The sequence below is a fragment of the Mauremys mutica genome, chromosome 2 (genome assembly GCF_020497125.1).
Source record: "Mauremys mutica isolate MM-2020 ecotype Southern chromosome 2, ASM2049712v1, whole genome shotgun sequence".
NCBI lineage: Eukaryota > Metazoa > Chordata > Testudines > Geoemydidae > Mauremys > Mauremys mutica.
Window position 1 is genome coordinate 261,048,576 of NC_059073.1, and position 21,144 is coordinate 261,069,719.

The 21,144-nt window shown below is 41.6% G+C and overlaps 1 protein-coding gene across 6 annotated transcripts in view; it reads right to left on the reverse strand.

Annotated features, from left to right (window-relative positions):
- Positions 1-3,574: 3,574 nt before the first annotated feature.
- Positions 3,575-21,144, reverse strand: part of ARHGAP21 (Rho GTPase activating protein 21) — a 209,975-nt gene continuing 192,405 nt past the window's right edge. For all 6 annotated transcript variants that reach the window (XM_045003537.1, XM_045003535.1, XM_045003536.1 and 3 more), the window contains exons 16-25: positions 19,921-20,063; positions 19,640-19,795; positions 19,451-19,529; positions 18,615-18,688; positions 18,438-18,527; positions 13,009-13,134; positions 12,776-12,817; positions 12,342-12,447; positions 10,383-10,414; positions 3,575-6,131 (exon numbers count right to left, since the gene is read on the reverse strand). In XM_045003537.1, coding sequence (XP_044859472.1) covers positions 4,398-6,131; positions 10,383-10,414; positions 12,342-12,447; positions 12,776-12,817; positions 13,009-13,134; positions 18,438-18,527; positions 18,615-18,688; positions 19,451-19,529; positions 19,640-19,795; positions 19,921-20,063 — 2,582 coding nt within the window. In that variant the 3' untranslated portion in view covers positions 3,575-4,397. The remainder of the gene's footprint in view (positions 6,132-10,382; positions 10,415-12,341; positions 12,448-12,775; positions 12,818-13,008; positions 13,135-18,437; positions 18,528-18,614; positions 18,689-19,450; positions 19,530-19,639; positions 19,796-19,920; positions 20,064-21,144) is intronic.

The window sequence follows — 21,144 nt, forward strand, 5'->3', positions numbered from 1 at the left end:
GCAGCCCATAGGGAACAGATAACAGAATGAAAGATTTTCAACCACAAAACTTGCACATACCAAAAAAAATCATCAGTGACTAGGCAAACTGTAACTGCCTTTTTTTGAACCAAAAAAAAAAAAAAGCACACACCATTATGCATGTTTCTCTGCACTAGGGAACTGGAGAGCAGTGGCTATACCTCATAAATGGGGCCTTTTTCTATTAAGCAACAGCCCACCCTTTCTGTGACTCATGTCCTGGCACAAGGAATTCCCACGAGAGCAGCAGGTAGTAATCGATCTATCGAGGATCGATTTATCGCATCTCATCTAGACGTGATAAATTGATCCACAAACTGACACCCTTACTCCACCTCAGCAAGAGTAAGCAGCGTTGACAGGGCAGCCGTGGCAGTTGACTCGCCGCCCTGAGGACAGCCAGGTAAGTCACACTAAGATATTTCGACTTCACATAGCATCTTAGATCGAAACTCCCCCCCCCCAAGTGTAGACTAGCTCTCCGGGATCTCTCTCATGAGGTGGGTGTTTTGGGGTAAACTTACTATGCTGGCATGACATTAATTTATTTTAATTTGCCACCATGCCCCAATCAAAACCCAGGTGCCCCCCTCCTTTCCCCCATTTCCCTTGTAGCTGGGCAGAAGTCCTTTCCCCTGTCTACGGCCCTGGAATGTTCACTCACTCCAAACTTTTGGAGCAGGGCCCCTCCCATCATCCCTCACCAACATGCCTACTAACCACCATCTCCACAGGAGCAGAGGGCTGTTACTTAGCCCAGCCCCTCACTGAGGGGCTGTGGTGCACTGAGAGGGGAATAAAGGGAGGATGAAAACTAGGTTAGGGTGAGCTTCCTTTTCTTATTGCAGGGGGATCAGCTTCCTAAAGTCTGGGAACCAGTAGGCTCCAGCCTTCCCCTGGAGCAGTGAGGCGGACCTTCCATGGGTCATCAACGCAACCTTGTTTTTGGGGGACTGAAGCCAGATTGCCCTGAAAGATGACTGTGGCATGTGGTGATTGGGGAATAGGAGGTGAAACCCATTAAGGCTGTAGAGGGCAAGAGATTGAGTGAGAGAGGTTATTACACAAAAGGGCAGAATTGCTGGGGGCGACAACATTGAAGGAATAACATGAACATGGGACTGAGGGGAGTAGGAAAGAGGGCTACCATCTCACTTTCAGGGAAATGGGTGGAGTTGGGGTAGGATGTGACAAAGCAATCTGGGAATGTGGCATGCAGGAGAATATGGACAACAGAGGAAGGGTATTAAGACAAAGGAAAACACAGAGGAAAGGGAATATAAAAGCATGGGGAAGAAAGACTGTAGGAGAGCGTGGATAGAAATTCTGAATGAGGGAGGAGACAGCACCAACCCCGAGAAAAACAGAAGGGAGAGAATTCCCCTCACCCTCCACGGCATTTTTGCATGGTGGATTTTGACCCTGAAATGCACCCTCACTTTGGCCTTGGGCAGCTTCCCACTCGAGGATAAAAAAAATCACAGCAAGGTTAAGTGTGGAGACAGGGATCCCAGGAGATTTTTTTTTTTTAAATATAGCACCCCAATGCTTGAACATTACTGTATATTGGACAAAGGGAGCAGAGAGGCTGTCACTATGCTGCAGCTGTAGCCTCCATCTCCAGCTGGACCTGGAGGGTGCAACATCTCTCATTCTACCTTCCAAATGACCAAGACACTGAGGAATCATCTTCTCAATTTACTAAGGGCAACTGCAGTTCCACGGGAGGGTCAGCAACAAGGGAGCCCTGTTGGTGGCCCTCCCCTTCTTCCGTGACACACGGTGAGAGAGAAAAGCAGGAAGGTGGTTGAAGATTGGCCCCTTAGATTTCTTAGTGCTTATTGTAAATGTCACAGAAGGTCTGCTCCAAATCAACACTCAAATAGTTTAATTTGGAAGGTTGGAAGGAAAGGTGTGTGGTTGCTCTCAAACCAAACTGTCTCTCCCACACTACCCCATTTAAAGGGGAACATCACTTTGGAGATGTCAAAAATTATAGTCCCCAAAAATGCATTATTCATCTTTTTATAACTATCCCAGGAATGTCCATTTTTTCTTTATTTCCCATCAAGCAAGCAGTCCTCTTTCCATTTGATCACTGCTGAATCAATTCAAGTATCTATTTAGGAAGTATGAATTGTGGAGGGTCTCCCATGGTCCACAGGTATTAGAACACACTTCGCTAGTTAACAGAGAAGCTGCTTCAACTGTAAACAGATGTCTAAAGGCCACTTGCAGTCCATACATATTTTCATGTACTTTTATTATGTGGATATCAGAGCAACATTGTATCCATGGTGTTGAAGTCCCTTGCAGAAATGCATTTTAAAAGGAGAATTTTAGTCCTGACTGTAGTGAAATTAAACTGCCAACTACTGACTTTGAGAAGCTAGCAAAGATTGATTTTTCCTTATATTTCAAATGGAGATGCTACTTATGCACCAGCATCACTATGCATCTGGAAAAGGTGCTAGTTAAAAGTTGTTAGAGGGACAGTAAGAACAGAAATCATTTTTATTTCAGTTGCTACTGGGCACAGACATTCACAAAACTTCCATGAAAATTCTCTTTACAGAACATTATCAAACAAGATACTTTTCGCAGTGGAAATAAATGTTTATAGTTGTGTCTTCACAAGGAACGGTAAGGTAGATACAGATTAAAGTACCGAACTATTACAGCCATTTTGAACATAATGAAAAAGGCTCTATATGGAACCAAGCCTGCCTAAACATCGCGCTTTGTTAGTACTGAACACATGCATGAAAACAGAATTTTGTTGCACAGAGTCTGTGCGCTCCTGCTGCTCGTTCCCCACTTAAGACCAACACTGGATTATTGTTACCCTCTTTAGAGCAATTAACTTTCCTGTCACCAACAGAGGACTCTGATTTAGAGGGCAAATACCCAGCAGTGGACATAGTAAGGAACAAATATGCTAGGCAATAAAAGAGGAGAAACCAAGTATAACATGTAGGTAGAATTGTTTGTAAATAGAATTTTTTCAGAGTTTTCACAATCCATCAGCTGGTCTTTACAATGAATTATGAAAGACAGCACTGATTTGGCTGGTGGTATGGAAAACACCAGAGATCTAAGGGTTAAGATATTCAGCATTCTGTGATTCTGAAGGATTATTGATATTTTCATGTTTTCCTCAGTACCACAGAAACTGCACATTGAAGGAAGACCACCTAACCAAATACATTTCAGTTGGTGTATGAGATAGGGCCAGATTGTAAATTGAGTTTAAAAATCAAAATAAAGAAATTTCAGCATCTGAACGTTCTGTCACATGCTATACTTGTGATACTGTCCCATGGACACGAAAGGTTTGAAAAACGCAGAGTCCTTTACCTCTGAATAACTCTCACATTTGTAATAGTAGTTTCTTTACACTCTGCAACCCAAAACCTTTGAATTGCCTCTTTCCACACACAGACTGTCATTCACTCCAGACAATAATTGCAGGTTTTCTGATATTGGGTGCAGTTGCGGATTGCAACTTGTAAGCAATCATTTAAAACTATTCATTAGAATGAAATTCAGGCCATTCAAGGAGTCACAAAAACAATTTTATTTCCAGTGTTTAAGTAGATGCACACAGGCATGATACAAGTTTGGATTCATTAAGTCTTCATGCAGAATTATATTCTTCTCAATAAAAGAAACCAGTTCCATCCAGGATCCACTATCTACACGCCTATGTTACAACATTTATATCAAATCTGGTATCTGAAGAAAAGATACACATGTAATATGTACATTTAAGTTACTTATTTTACAGAAAGATTAAAAATTCAAGTCACATAAAACTCAAAAACTGTATTAAAATTGGAATATAAAACTCAGAGATCCAACTGGAATGCCTAAGGAATGGAAGCTCTGTATCCACCTGTGTTAAAATCTGTAAAATGTAATGAAATTTGTTACCAATAAAATGTGTTTGTTTGTTTGTAGTATGTTTCTCTAATTTAACAATTAACAATATGGCACCCTAACAAACCAAATGAATTTATGATGAGGCACTTGTTAGTGACTAACCCAAAAGAACAATTTTTCTGCATACTAATGCAAGGCCAACTTTCAGTCATAAAACCATGTACACACTACATAGCATGTTGCATCAGATGCTTTGTTCAACATTTGTATGCAGCCATCAAATATACTTTTTCTTAAAATAGATATAGACTAACTTTTTAAAAAAATGTTCTTCTGGCTGTAGTAATGCACTGTGAAGACTTTCCACAGTGCAGATGGATGAAACCAGCCCAAATGAAGGCTGCATAAAAACAACAGTACAGGAAAATATATACAGGGCTATTGGGAAGTGTAACAGTAAGCTACTGAATTGCTGTAGTGGACCTTTCCCCATTTCAAAGATACTGGTAAAATCGAGATCTAACCACCTGGGTCCCAGAGAGTTTATGAGGATGGGCATCAACTGCTGCACTGAAGTTGCTTTTGTTCATGCTCTGGTAACTTTCACCATTTACCTGGTCAGGGAGCTGGAGTGGTCCTGACAGAGGTGGTGTTCTATTGATCAAAGTCAAGCTACTAGAAGAACTGCCTTCATCTGCCTGCATCTCTGCAGATAAAGGCAGATCTGCCTTTGATACATCTGTTAAGCTAGTGTTCTCAAGTTTGGGCTCTCCAGTTTCACCCGTATTAAGGTCAGTTGTGCTAGTGCGTAAACGTTCCCGTGCAAGCCACTCTGAAATTGAGAGGTCCTGGGCTGGACATTTTGGCTTCAACCGATTCACAGCTGAAAGTTCAGATTCTCTTTCTCTACTTTGACCCTGCTCTTGAGCTTTCCATGCATTCAAAACACTTATTTCTGCAAAATCCCTCTGCCCTCCGAGTGTATGCCTTCGCCTGATATTTTTTCTCTTTGAGGTCTCTGCAGAGCTAGACTTTTGATTTCCTATACCAAACATATCATCTGCAGATGCTTTGAGACGCAGTTTTAATCTGTCTGTTATTTTAAGTCTCCACGTAGGTTCTTGTTTTTCAGTTTCACTTCTAGTTGATGTAGTTAAACTGCTGGTTGATCTTCCTTTTTTCATTATATCAAACATTTTGGTCATTGCAGGTGACTCCTTCTCACTCTTGGCATCCCCTGATCCTTCGCTATCTGTTTTGTGCCGGGCAGACTTTCTTCTAGATAGCGTATCACATTCAATAAGTTTGTGAGAGCTAAACAGTCTGCGGCTGTCTAACTTGGGTGTTGAACTTCCCTCAGTACAACTTACTTCGCTTTCTTCGGAGTTCCTCCGATTTGTTTTTGGCACTTCTTGCATTTTCCCCCTGAATATCCTTTCAGCAGCAGAACTTGTAGCAAAGACAGGGAAATCACTTTCACTGTCTGTTTCCATAGGACGACCTTCACTGATCAATTCACTTCTTTCATCATCAGCCTCATCCCCCTTGCTTTCTGTCACCGATTGCACTTCAGGGCTCAGCATAGTAGAATCGAAACCGGTTACGTACGTAGTAGATGAAGTGGTTGAGTAATCTGAGGTGATAGAACTGACATCAGCAGCTAAAAATTCACTGCATTTCATTTCAGGGCTGGCTAATTTTTTGCCTGGAAATCTGTGCAGGGAAGCCTGGGAAGAAGTGCTAAGCATAGTGCCAGAGTCAGACACCGTCTCTTCAACCTGGGGTGAGGCTTGTGAAATAGGCATTTTAGGACTATTGTTCTGTATTGTTAGCCGATGGCCAAGATTGGGTGATTTTGTATATTTTTGTTGGTAAGGTAGTGAAGGCTCCTCTAAGGGGCTGCTCTCTTTCCTGAATGATTTATTTTCATCCTTTGCAACATTCATGTCTTTTTTAGTGCTGTTCTCTTTTTCTTTCAGAACAAACATCCTTTGTTTTCTTCCTACCATCTCTCTCTCACATTCCTCTTTAGCTGTGTCTTCTTTTGTTACATCACCATGAGATTGTTCAGCAAGCTCCTTCTTAAAAAACACATTATCCAGCTCATCTTCTGAGCTGCTTGGTTGTGGTTTTTCTTTTGTTTTTTTTCGCTTGCGACTGGCTGCTGCAAAGATGGAGGACACAAGCAGTTCCCTGCTATACTGATCTTTTCCAGATCCCCAAGAACCCTGTTTTAAACAAAAATCAAGGAACAAGGTTAGCAGTTAAAACATGTACACGTGTGCCATTGTTTGAGATTTTATATGGGTATTCTGGTCTCCAAAGCCACAGTGCTCATTCCTGTTTCTTCAGGGAACATTGCTCTGCTCTGTGTGTGGGGCCTGCACTGCCACACTGGGCACCCTGCATCCTCCCTTCTCCACTTTGCAGCAGAGTCCCTCTGACTTGCCACAGTCCAATTGCAATTAACTGGGTGCTTGATTAAGTAGTTAAGGAGACTCCAGGGAGCCTAAAAAGACCCTCTCCAACATCAGCATCCAATGTGATCTGTTTGACAGAGAACATTCTGCAAGGCTCTAACTTCAGTCCTTCCCTCTTCACTTTACACCCTTTGAGTGATCTCATACAGCTTCAGCTACCATCTCCATGCTGACGACTTACATATACCTTTCCACTCCTGACTTGTTTCCGTCCATCCAATCCCAGATCTAGGCCCATCTTTCTGACAGTGTCTCCTGAACGTATCATCATCAATTTAAGCTTAACACAGGGAAGATCAGTTTTGGCCATGAAGCATTCTCTGCTCCCCAGATTCTCTGTCACTAATGACACCACCACAAATCTCACCATTATTCAGCTGGGAGAGGGTAATATCTGACTCTTCCTTTTCCCTTGCTCCGTATTACCTAAGTCTGCTCAAATTCTGCTGCTGCTTCCAAGGCACTCAAGAGATCCAGCTTTTCTTTCCTTCTCTCTAGCTAAAGATCTTGCTTATGCCCTCATCTCCTGTTTAGATTCGTGTGACCTCTTCTCAGGCCTCCCTGACTAGTTACTCCCCTCTACGCCATGCAATACACGGGTTAAGATAAATTTTCCTTGCCTGTTCACCTGTCCATGGCACCCTTCTAGGAATCCTTTCACTGATTCCCCCTCCTCTGCATCAAATTCAAGCTGCTTGTGCTTGCTTTCAAGGTCCTGTATAGCTCTGCCGCTATTTCTTTGTGTGTCCCCCTTCCACCTGACTCCAATCCCACTGACCTCAGCCCTCCATCTGTCTGCTTCTACCACAAGATTCCCTAGGCTTTCTCCAAGGCCACTCCCTATGCATGGAACTCCCTCCCTGAACTCATCCTCAAGGCCACTACCCTCTCCACGTTCAAGTCCATTCCGAGGGCCCACTTCCACCATGACTTCTACAAAAAATTAATGGGATGCTTATGGCAAGGCGGGTGGTGCGGTACTTAAGGACAATCCTTTTTGTTTGGTTTTAATTATCACTACAATTAAAGATGCACCCCAGAAGATTTTTCCTTAAAATTTTGTACACCCTTTTTGATTTCGTTTCTTAGTTAAAGGCAGTCTGAAAGTTTTAGGCGGAACATGTTTGATTTTTTTTAAGTGATTTTTCTGCTTAATTATCTTAAGCCTTGTCCATACTAGACAGTTGTACCGCTTTAATAATACTGGTATTGTTAAAGTGGTACAACCTCCTAATTTGGATGCAGTTCTATCAGTATAATGGTGCTTTATACAGTAATAGCAATTTCTGTACATGAAGGGAAATAATTATACCAATATAAGTCACTTTTATTCCAGTCTCATTGGTATAAACTGGTATCCATACTCTGGTGTTTACTGGTATAACTATTTTGACTTAAAAAAAGAAAATCACATCCCTAACCCAAAGTTATACCAATAAAACTTTCAAATGTAGACCAGGTCTTAGGGTAAAAACAATGCCGAATTCGGTCTTCTTTGGTTTTGCCAAAGGGCCACTGGTGGAGGGTTCTGAGAATTTTTACTGTTAATAAATCAACTGAAGGGCTGATGTTTCTGATTATTTAACAAAGTCTTCCTTTGTTCCAAATGTTAACTGGTAAATGTAGATAACAAAAAACAGTCTGACTCACGATTCCGCTCCCTCTGAACTACCCAGCTCACACTCTTAAAAACTCTGGTTGCGTCTAGACTGGAAGATTCATGAGTGGAGACGCTAACATCATAAAAAATGTAAAAAATAGGCACAGATTTAAGTCTGTCTTTGTACATCACAAAGCGGGGTGGGAGGAGGAGGGGGAAGAGGGGAGGCCAGCGGGGAGAGATGTTCTTAATTATTTTTCCTCCCTTTTTAGGACACCTTAAGAATAAGAAAATATTCTTTGGGGCAAGGACCAAGCCCCCTCCTATGTGTCATCATTGCCTAGCACCCTGTAGGCATTACTAGGAAAAAATAATAACAATGATGACATAAATAAGGTAAGTCAGGGAAGCTTTCATCAGTAAGGGAAGCTTTAAAATAGCAAAAAGCGACAGAGTCCTGTGGCACCTTATAGACTAACAGACGTATTGGAGCATGAGCTTTCATGACGAAGTGGGTATTCACCCACGAAAGCTTATGCTCCAATATGTCTGTTAGTCTATAAGGCCACAGGACTCCGTCGCTTTTTATGGATCCAGACTAACATGGCTACTCCTCCGATACTTAAAATAGCAAGACTCTGAAGTTTGTAGGTTGGCATTTCTAGGGCTGAGCAGTCTGCTCTTAACCAGACCTGTTGTAGGTGCCATTTATTTGCATCTAACTATCCATCCATATTTCTAGTCTCTCTCTCCCTGGCTGACCTCAGGAATGGAAAGTTCAGTCTGCCAGAGAAGAGCAGTAGAGGGGACAACCCTCCAGAATCTTGAAAATCCTGATCAGTAATTAGCATGCAATTAGCATGCTGCTGACCACAAGGCATTAAAGTTTTGGGGTTCCCCCATCAAAAATAGATTTTGTTTAAAACAGAAGTGGCAGCTGCTGAGCCTGTCCACTCACTTGCAGCTGTGCTGAGTTACAACCTAGCAATTACAAATGCTGATGAAGTGAGTACAATAAGCCTTAAGGGAAGTGGAAATCTCACTTGCTATATAAGCTACAAACTTAGATCCCACAATGGCAATGGCTGCAAGTGCCTCACAATCACTAAAAGATTTTATTTTCACACCACCACCGTTAGGTAGGGAAGTATTATTCCCGTTTTACAGAGATGGGGAATTGAAGTACACGCTAGACGAAAAGACTGACCTAGAGTCATATAGGACAGGGGTTCTCAACCTTTTTCTTTCTGAGCCCCCCCAACACGCTATAAAAACTCCATGGCCCAGCTGTGCCACAACAACTGTTTTTCTGCACAGAAAAGCCAGGGCCGGCACTAAGGGGTAGCAAGCAAGGCAACAGTCCAGAGTCCCGTCCCACAGGGGGCACCGGGAAGCTAAGTTTCTCAGGCTTCGGCTTCAGCCCTGAGTGATGGGGCTTGGGGCTCCGGGCTGCAGTCCTGCACTGTAAGGCTTTGGCTTTCTGCACTGGGCTCTAGCAAGCCTAATGCCAGCCATCCTTGGAGGATCCCCTGAAACCTGCCCACGGCCCCCCAGGGGACCCCTGGTTAAGAACCACTGATATAGGGTATGTCTACACTGCAATTAGACACCTGCGGCTGGTCCCTGCCAGCTGACTCGGACTCACAGAGCTCAGGCTAAGGGGCTGTTTAATGGCAGGGTAGATGTTTGGAACCTTCCCATCTCACAGGGTCCTAATGCCTGGGCTCCAGCCTGAACCCAGATGTCTACGCTGCCATTAAACAGCCCCACAGCCTGGGCCAGCTACAGGTTTTTAACTGCAACGTAGACATACCTATACAAAGTCTGCGGCTGAGCCTGCAATTGGATCTAAGCTCCTGAGTCCCAGTCCTGTATCATACCCACAAGACCATCCTCACTACCTCAAAAGTGCTTTCTAATGGGTTTTAGCAGAGAAATCTTTGGCTATACCAGCTGGCTTCTTATGGAGCTAGGATCCATGACCTTCAGCAGAAGCTGCCCTTGTATTCTACACATACTTTACAGACTGAAGTAGAGACAGACATGCAAAAGTTGTTACACTAGTCTGAGTGTCAACAGCAGGGAAGCAATACTATATAGCCTAAACAAGATGTATAAATAAACAGGAGTTTATAGCATATAGACCCCAATTGTAACAAACGTTGCTTCAGAGTTTGCAGCTTCCCTTCATCATGAGAGTCAATCTTTACAAATGAGTGACTTTTTCCACTTTCATGCTCCAAAATTAATTGGAGAAGGAATATTGAATATAGCACCACGTTTACAATAAAATCTTAAATAATGCCATATGTGTCAATGTATAAACAACCGATGCAACAAAATGCAAAGATCTAAAGTAGATTAGAAGTTTATTCTGTATAATTTCACAAAAGATTTACCTTAGATTTTGCTGAGTCACTAGTAGCGGAGTCTGTGGAAAAAAATCAGATATAATATGGTCAGTTCTGTGCAAAATTTGTTTTTGCTACAGACAATGCTGGACTTATGGGGGGGGGAGGAAAAAAAACAAAAAAACAAGCACAGACCAAAATGTGAGAGCAAATAAAAACCAGAACAGAGTGGATAATCAGAGCTCACAAAGATGCAAGCTGCACCACAGAAAGCCACCGCCATGAAAGGATGCTGTGAATTGTAGGCAGAACCAGCTCAATGACAGGAATGGCAAAGGAGCCCTGTTCTTCTAAACAAAAAACAAAGATACTAATGTTTATTCCATGTTTGAAGTGTACAGCCCTGCAAAACTGCAGCTGAGAGACCTTTTCAGGATTGTCCTGGGTACTCTCCTATGACTGATGTGATACACAATGCAAAACTGAATATCTTAATATTGCTGGCTGCCCTAGCTGCAAATTGAGGTTCTCAGGGTTGCATTCATTTTGTCAAACTATTAAAAGTTATTTGACATAAGGAGTAGCATTTTAACATTGTGCTTTGTTTTAAACCCCAATTTTACATCTGTATTCTCCTCTAAGTAACATATTGGTGAAATGTTACTTTTACCTAGCTAGAGTACAGCAGCTACCAGTTTTGTATTTCTCTATAACAAGCATTATTATGAAATGAAAAATGAACACCATAATTTTATTGTATAGCAAAAATTGAGGTTATACAGTTATAAAGGGGGTAGGAAAGGGCTAGCACAATGACCAGAACATGTTTTCTTTGACATTTTCCAAGTTTTGGGGGACTTTTTCCCCAGAATTAAAGAGCTGAGCCCCATGCCACACCCCTTTTTGACACATGGCTAATGCTTTATGACTAGAAAAACTGGTGGACCATACCATGCTATTCCTCCTCAGGGTCTGCTTCAGAAATAACAAGAAACAGCAGAAAGACTTTTAAAAAGTAGCATTGATCTGTTTAAAATACTCTTAAAAGAAAATTTACAGCACAGATCAATTGGGGGGGGCATTTACAGGAAACGGGGGTTTCTGCAGACAAGGCAGCTACAATGTGGGCAACAGTCCTCCTTCTTCCTACAGTTCCAGCTGTCCATCAGTGACATCACAGAATCCACTAGTGACATCACCGTGTGATAGACTCCTCCCATTTCACCTGTTTCAACATCAGTATAGAGTGACTGTTTCAGTAAGTGCTGAACAACGCTTGAAAAACTAAAACAAAAGCTAGAGACAAAGGGATACCTTTTGTGGGAAACAACATGCTGAGTTAGTGCAACAGTACAGTGGGAGTAAAAGAGTTACCAAGAACACGCCTGCAATGCTAGTACTTAGCCAAACCGACAGGATGGCAATTGATAAACAGAAGGAAATCAGCTTTAATATAAAAATATTGCAGTATACTTATGAAAATGTCATCTGTTGACAAGCAAAGTAACAAGTTTTAACTGAATTCCAATCCATTTAGAACAGTATAGAAGGTAAAACTTTCTGCCATCACAGCAACCACTTACACAGCAGCACATATCTATTTGACCTTGTGATGATTATTACATGGAAAATTGTGAATAAATAAAACACAGTGTATGTGTGCTTGTTAGCCCTCAGTCTTTCAACGATTACACTTCTATTGGTCAGCAAAACTTTCCAATCTATATCATACAGCTCTGTGTAAGCTCAAAAGCTTGTCTCTCTCACCAACAGAGGTTGATCCAATAAAAGATATTACCTCACCCACCTTGCCCTTGTAATATCCTGGAACCAACACGTCGACAACCTCACTGCATCATACAAGCACCACTATAGACACTTAAAAATACTCATGATTGTTTAGAAGAAAAAACCCAACTTATTAGTAAAAGAAAATAGAAAATTACAGTAAATTAATAGAGTAGGTTATTCTAGCCTACGGACTAACACTGTCCAGGCAAGAGTTACCTGATACGTCTCCAGGAGATACTCCCGTCCTTCCAATGTTGGTGAGTAAATGATCTATGTTTGGCACTGGCTGAGATTCTACAGTGTTTTCCTCCTGAACTGTTGTCTACAGTTAATAAACAAAGATCTCTTCATCATCGTTTCACAATTAATTCATTAAGATTCAACAACATTTAGAAAACAGCACTATTTCACCTGAGGACACAGTTTCCTCATGAGCAATTTTTCCACATTGCTGCTTTATTGCTTTTAACAAAAACACATGGAACTTATTAGTTCTTTCATTACTGCAGAGTCTGGAGAGCTAGAAAGGTGTTTCTGAACAGCAAAGCATACAATGGTGCAGCAAAAAATATTATGCATTCTAAGGATATCTGGACTGTGTTCTAAACTAAAATGAATTAGAACACAAATATTTAAGGAACAATACTTACAAGAGGCTCCTCGGCACCATCTTCTGTGAAAAACCAGTCATGCTACAATTTAAAATAAAAAAAGTGAAAACCCCACAGGAAGTGAAACAATCAAATGTGGACATCACTAAAAAAAAAGACAGTTTTGAGAAAACAACTCCAGGGACAAAACTCAGAGCCAAACTTGTGTAATATGTGAAAGCAGGTCTGTCCGTGTAATTTTTTTTTTTTAATAATTAAATTAATTCACTTACTTTTTGGATAAGTGTTTCTACAATTTTGTACTGGTCTGGCATATGAGTAACCATGTGCGTCATATTGTCTTCAGATGTCCTCACAAGGGTTGGACCAAACACTATAGCCAGGTTTCTTGGTTCCATCTATCAAGTAATGGAAGTAGATCTGCATTACACATTTATAATAGGGATATACAATAAATACCCATTACAATAAAATACATTAAGTGCTACTGAAGCTTCCTAATAGTCTATCTAACTTAGGCTTTACTTGTGCAATGCACAACAACCAGTTTATAGCTATTACTGCTGCTGTTTTTGAAGCCAGTTAAACTAATGACATTCAAAAGATTTTCAGTAGTGCTCATATTACCACCATCCCAGGAAGTCTGATACATAAAACTTTTTTACATTAAACCTTTTATAAAATGTACATTTCAGATAAAAAGGAAAAGATGCTTCTATACAAAACCTGGTCCACTTCTGTACAGTGGAACATATACTCCTTTACTGGAGTTCAGAACCCAAACTGTTGTTTACAACCAGGGAAAAGCTAAATTAAAAAGGACTCTCTCATATCTTCCACCTGCATTATTGATTTTACATAAAAACTAGATTATGTAAAAATAGTAACACTGTAAAAAACACACAGTGCCTTCTAATTAAGGTATTTAAGCATCTTCTAGACACCTTACGTACTGGGAAACTTCCAAACTGTATTTTATCTCAAAGTGTTTTATTCGACCAGGGAAGAATTTCAGTTACTAATCAAACACTTCTCTCAAAAGTAAATCTCCACTATCTGTGCACACGCTAACCGGTGATGCGCAGAACCCATTCCACTCCCATTCACCTCTGGAGACTGCAACCAGCATTTTGGACCTTATGTGAGTCTATCATACTTAAATACCCAAATGTGTCCAATAATCTCCTCAGCACACAAACCACTCATTCTGTATATCATCTGCTTTTTAAACTGCACCTTACGACAAAAGCCATAAGCAAGTATACAGGTCACTGCTGACTACATGGCTCTGGGAAGAAGGATAAAGGAGTCTGAGGCACAAGTCATGTTCTTGTCCATCCTCCCTGTTGAAGGAAAAGGCCAAGGTAGGAACCATCAAATTGTGGAGGTAAATGCATGGTTATGCGGGTGGTGTCGGAGAGAGGGCTTTGGATTCTTTGACCATGGGATGCTGTTGGATTGCTAGGAAGAGATGGGATCCACCTAACGAAGAGATGGGAGAGCATCTTTACAGGTAGGCTTGGTAACCTAGTGAGGAGGGCTTTAAACTAGGTTCGCCAGGGGATAGTGACCTAAGCCTGGAGGTAAATGGGGAAATAAGATACTGGGAGGAAACACAAGGAGAAGGGTGCAACAGGGGAGGCCTCCTGATTCATACTGGGAAAGTAGGGCAATCGTCTAGTTATCTTAGGTCCCTGTACACGAACGCAAGAAGCCTGAGAAACAAACAGAAAGAATTGGAAGTCTTGGCACAGTCAACTAACTATGCTGTGATTGGAACAACAGAGACTTGGTGGGGTAACTCACATGACTGGAGCACTGTAATGGATGGGTATAACTGTTCAGGAAGGACAGGCGGGGGAGAAAAGGTGAAGGAGTTGCACTGTATATAACAGAGCAGTATGATTGCTCAGAGCTCCAGTTTGAAACTAGAAAAAAGCCTGTTGAGAGTCTTTGGGTTAAGTTTAGAGGTGAGAGCAACGAGGATGATGTTGTGGTGGGTGTCTGCTATAGATCACCAGACCAGGAGGATGAGGTAGACGAGGCTTTCTTCGGACAACTAACAGAAGTTTTCAGATCACAGATCCTGGTTCTCATGGGGACTTCAATCACCCTGACATCTGCTGGGAGAGCAATATAGCAATGCACAGACAATCCAGGAAGTTTTGGGAGTGTGTTGGTGACAACTTCCTGGTGCAAGTGCTGGAGGAACCAACTAGAGGCCGTGCTTCTCTTGACCTGCTGCTCACAAACAGGGAAGAATTAGTAGCGGAAGTAAAAGTGGGTGGCAACCTGGGCAGCAGTGACCATGAGATGGCTGAGTTCAGGATCCTGACAAAAGGAAGACAGGAGAGCAGCAGAATACAGACCCTGGACTTCAGAAAAGCAGACTGACTCCATCAGGGAACTGATGGGCAGGATCCCCTGGTTGGCTAATATGAAGGGAAAAGGAGTCCAAGAGAGCTGGCTGTATTTTAAAGAAGCCTTATTGAAGGTGCAGGAACAAAACCATCCCAAAGTGCAGAAAGAATAGCAAATATAGTAGGTGACCAGCTTGGCTTAACAGAGAAATCGTCAGTGATCTTAAACACAAAAAGGAAGCTTACAAGAAGTGGAAATCTGGACAGATGACAAGAGAGGAGTATAAAAATATTGCTCGAGCATGGAGGGGTGTAATCAGGAAGGCCAAAGCACAATTAGAGTTGCAGCTAGCAAGGGATGTGAAGGGTAACGAAGGGTTTCTACGGGTATGTTAGCAACAAGGTGGTCAGGGAAAGTGTGGGACCCTTACTGAATGGGGGAGGCAACCTAGTGACAGATGTGGAAAAAGCTGAAGTACTCAATGCAGTTTGGGAAGGAGGTGAGCAGCCCTCAGTGGTGAAAGAAGAGGTTAAAGACTATTTAGAAAAGCTGGACATGCACAGGTCCATGGTGCTAGATGCAATGCATCAGAAAGTGCTGAAGAAGTTGGCTGATGTGATTGCAGAGCCATTCGCCATTATCTTTGAAAATTTGTGGTGACTGGGGGAGGTCCCAGAGGATTGGAAAAAGGCAAATATAGTGCCCATGTTTAAAAAAGGGAAGAAGGAGAATCTGGGGAACTACAGACTGGTCTGCCTCACCTCAGTCCTTGGAAAAACCATGGAGCAGGTCCTCAAGGAATCCATTTTGAAGTACTTGGAAGAGAGGAAGGTGATGAGGAACAGAAAACATGGATTCACCAAGGACAAGTCATGCCTGACCAACCTGATTGCCTTCTATGATGAGATAACTGACACTGTGGATATGGGGAAAGCGGTTGACGTGATATACCTTGACTTTAGCAAAGCTTCTGGTACAATCTCCCACAGTATTTTGCCAGCAAGTTAAAAAAGTATGGATTGGATAAATGGACTATAAGATGGCTAGAAAGCTGGCTAGATCGTTGGGCTCAATGGGTAGCGATCAATGGCTTGATTTCTAGTTTGGAGCCGGTATCAAGTGAAGAGTCCCAGGGGTCTGTCCTGGGGCTGGTTTTGTTCAACATCTTCATTAATGATCTGGATGATGGATGTATTTCACCCTCAGCAATTTCACAGATGACACTAAGCTGGGCAAGGGAACGGGGGGGGGTGTTAGATATGCTGGAGGGTAGGGATAGGGTCCAGAGTGACCTAGATAAATTGGAGGACTGGGCCAAAAGAAATTGTCCTGCACTTAGGACGGAAGAATCCCATGCACTGCTACAGGCTGGGGACCGACTGGCTAAGTTGCAGTTCTACAGAAAAGGACGTGGGGGGATTACAGTGGACGAGAAGCTGAATATGAGTCAACAGTGTGCCCTTGTTGCCAAGAAGGCTAATGACATATTGGGCTGTATTAGTAGGAGCACTGCCAGCAGATCAAGGGAAGTGATTATTCCCCTCTATCTGGCAATGGTGAGGCCACATCTGGAATAGTGTGTCCAGTTTTGGGCTCCCCACTACAGAAAGGATGTGGACAAATTGGAGAGTGTCCAGCAGAGGGCAATGAAAATAGTTAGGGGCTGGGGCACATGACTTATGAGGAGAGGCTGAGGGAACTGGGCTTATTTAGTCTGAGGAAAAGAAAGGGGGGGGGAGAGAGATTTGATAGCAGCCTTTAACTACCTGAAGGGGGGTTCCAAAGAGGATGGAACTAGGCTGTTCTTAGTGGGTGGCAGATGACAGAATGAGGAACAATGTCTCAGGTTGCAGTTGGATATTAGGAAGAACTATTTCACTAGGAGGGTGGTGAAGCGCTAGAATGGGTTACCTAGGGAGGTGGCGGAATCTCCATCCTTAAAGGGTTTTAAGGCCCTGGCTGGGATGATTTAGTTGGTGTTGGTCCTGCTTTGAGCAGGTGGTTGAACTAGATGACCTCCTGAGGTCTCTTACAACCCTAATCTTCTATGATTCTAAGAATAAGCACAGCACTTCTACTATGCTTTATTATATATTGTGGCTTACAGTTTATCTTCTCATGCTCATGACATGGAATAAACTCCTCATAAATGGGGGGGGTCCCATGATCCACAAGAATGAGAACAAGACTGCAAGTCTGGATGTCCTGAGTCCGAATCCTAGCTTTGACTCAGTGCGCTGCCTTGGTCAAGTCAGATCACTGCTCTGTAAAACTGAGATATCACCACGCTAGTTCTTTATGCTATGAGGATTCATTAGCTGAAATTTTTACAAACACTTCTGATATATAAAATGCTATCATAAGGTCTAATTACTATCAGACAGCACCCTGCACAGTGCTTTAAGCATTGCACAAAAATGTATATTATAAATGGTTTGTGCTATCATCATTTCTTACAGGTTTGCTTTTATTCACCCACAAAATCTGATTATTATTTGTAACCAACAATCTTACTTATTTAGATGGAGGGTAAAATTTTCAAAATCATTTCAGTGATTTAGGAGATTAAGTCCAATTTTCAAAAGTGACATAGGTGCTTGGGAGCTTAAGTTTCACTGAAAGTTAACTAGACTTAGGCACTTAAACACCAAAATGACATTTGACTATAGGACTTAGGCGGTTTTTAAGTTTTACCCAGAGTATTTTATTCTGAAGGATCCTAACACCCTATACAAAGCATGGGCCCAATCTTGAGAACTGTAGAACACTGAAATCAAGTAGAGCATAACATACTACACAAACAGTGGGAGAATGAGACATTTTTTAAACGAAATAATGGCAGACCCCTAATTTCATGAGATCTTTAACATTAATTATCAGACAGTAAACAGATTGAGCAGACTTCTCAGGTCTGCACAGAAAATTTGCACCATTTTAACTGAAATTGGTTTTGAACTGTTCAGTTCAACTAGCTGAAACCTTGCATGGGCACATGTAAATCAGTTTAGAACTGGCTTATGTTGAAGTTACAGAATTAAACAATATATATATATATAAAGCCAGTCGTAAACCAACTTGATTGTGACCACACAGGTAGTTCGTACCCAGTTTCAAGTAAATAAAAATGAATTTTAGTTACACCAGTACACACTTTGGATATAGACGCATCTCATCCAAAAGCTCCTCAACACAGCGAAGGACCTTATGTTGACTTTACCGACCTTTAACCAATAAAACCCTGGGTTGACACAGATGGGTTTATCACCTGATAATCTCACACAATGAAATTTGTTCAAATAAGTAAAATGGAACAAAACGTCTTGTATATTTGGTTTGATACCTTGTTCTTTTCTGAATTCTCTGCTACGGTCTTCAGATGTGCAGAAAGAAACTTGAGTGTTTCATAATGATGTTCAGGTAAATCGTGAATCTGAAACAAAAAAAATTTTAGTATGGAGTTTAAAATATTTTAGTGCTAAATTGTACTGCATTTAAAATGTATTCAAAGTCAGCATACCAGCCTCTTAAGTGTTTTCAGCCGCTCAATAGGATCTTCTTTTCTATTGGCATCTATGAAATCTGCATATTTGTCTGACAAAAGAAAACAAATCTGTTTTACTGCATGAGAGAGAGAGAAGTTTTGTAGAAAAAAGAAATTAACCAGTTTCAACTTTTACATAATATATCTAGCAGCTGTAATGGAAAAATAGCTCAAAGAATTTATGTCAAATTAAATTGATAAATTCTAATAATTTGATTGGAAATATCACTGGATTGTGATTATAAAAATTAACCTACTACTAATTTAAACAGAATTCTTTAAAACCCCCACTATTTCTATCAAACCTATAAATAACTGCAGATGGAGCATATGCTGTTCAAGTCAACAAATTCCATTCCCACAGCTGTACTACCAAGTTGAATAGTGGTTACACACACATCCAGACACACACGGTTACATTATTTCAAACTACTTCAGAAGCATGAGGAGATCAGTGAGGGGAGGAGGAAGGAAAAATGTGTTAGGTTAGTTTGGCAGAGGGCTAAAATTAATAGGATACTAACTGTATACTAACCTACTACATACAATGCAATATAGACATGAACAAAGTATGTTCCTGTTTTGGAACCATTTACAGTGATTCCTGGGCAGTTAGAGAAAAAATTACTGTCAGCTGACACGTGTAAGCCATTTTAATCATAATCAGCCTTTTTAATAAAGAAATGTGGAAGTTTATTACTTCATTGGGTTGTTTTCACTTGATTTTTTTCTCAATCATTTGAAGGCCCTAATGAGGATTAATATTTGATGAAAAAAATCCTAAAACAAGCCCAAAAGGGAAGACAACTCACCATTAGTAAAAAGTGGTTCTGGGAGCTTTCTGAAGAAAGATTTCAGTAAACTGCTTATCACATTCAAGTCTCGCCATTTCTATGTATTCAAAAGAGAGAGAGAGAGACACAGACTCTGTATTGCTATATTCATAATAAACCTCCTAGAAGAGATTATTTTAAATGGAAATATAGCGAACACCAACTTACATCATCATGAACATCGATGTCAGTCATTCCTTTATTGAGTTCCTCTTGCATACTTGAGATAGCAGCATTGTTTCCAGGGACTCTGTATATACCTGTGTATTCAAGGCCTCGTTCTTCAACCAGTTTGCAGCATATGTCGACTATCAGTGGAATATACTGGGGGGAGCGGGAGGGAGAGAAGGGAGGAGAAAATTGTTGGTTTTGTTTAAAAGATGTCTCACACAAGTAAGAACATACAAGTATTTTCAAACTACAGTGAAAAGAAAACTGTACTTTCATACTTTATTGGTGTGAGCTGGGGGACAGTCATCAAGCCTAACGCCAAAGGTTCCTAAAGCAGATGGCTTCTTCTCAAATGTCTTCCTCATGATGTTTGGAATGCCTTTTCGCCATGTTCCCTTGTCTTTTGGTGGACTTGTCTCATCTTTTTGTTAATTTAAAGCAAATGGGGAGAAAATGGAAATGTTCAAGTCAAACAATCAAAACCAATTCTGATCAAACCAAAAAGGCCAACCACTTAGTTTTTTATGATTTGCTGTATTTTCATCACTTTCATTGTCCAAACTCCCTGCAGACACTCAGTAAATATGCAGAGTTTCTCAGACAAGACCAGGCATCTGGCTTCCATTGAAAAGGTCTGACTGGATTTTGCCAGCCTCCCTTAGTCTATATAAAAACACACACACTACTGTCTCTTCACATGACTTGGAAAAAAACAGTTATCTACCTTTTCGTAACTGTTGTTCTTCGAGATGTGTTGCTCATGTCCATTCCATTCTAGGTGTGCGCAAGCCCACATGCATGGTCGTCAGAGATTTTTGCCTTAGCAGTGTCCGTAGGGTCAGCTATGGTGCCCCCATGAGTGCTGCGCTCATGCAGTGGTATATCCGGTGCCGCCAACCCTACACCCTCGCAGTTCCTTCTTGCCCGCAACTCCGACAGAGGGGCAGAAGGTTGGGTAATGGAATGACATGAGCAACACATTTTGAAGAACAATAGTTACGAAAAGGAAGGTAACCGTTTTCTTCGAGTGCTTGCTCATGTTAATTCCATTCTAGGTGACTCACAAGCAGTGTCCATGGAGGTGGGATCAGAGTTCATGGTCATGCAGCTTGCAGTACTGCTCTGACAAAGCCAGCATTGTCTCGAGCTTGCTGGGAAAGTGCCTAATGAAACGCAAATGTGTGGACAGATGACCAGGTAGCAGCCCTACAGATCTCTTGGATTGGAACCTGTGCCAGGAAGGCCACTGACTATGCCTGTGCCCTAGTCGAGTGTGCTGTCACAATTGCCAGCGGAGGCATGTTTGCCAGCTCATTGCAGCAGCAGATGCAGGCAGTGATACAGAACAAAATCTTCTGAGCAGAGACACTGGGCAACCCTTCATTCTACCTGCCACATCAATGAACAAGTGCACTGACTTACGGAACAGCTTTGTCCTATCTATGTAGAAGGCCAGCGCCCTCCTGACGTCCAGGGCATGCAGACTGCATTCCTCCTCCTGA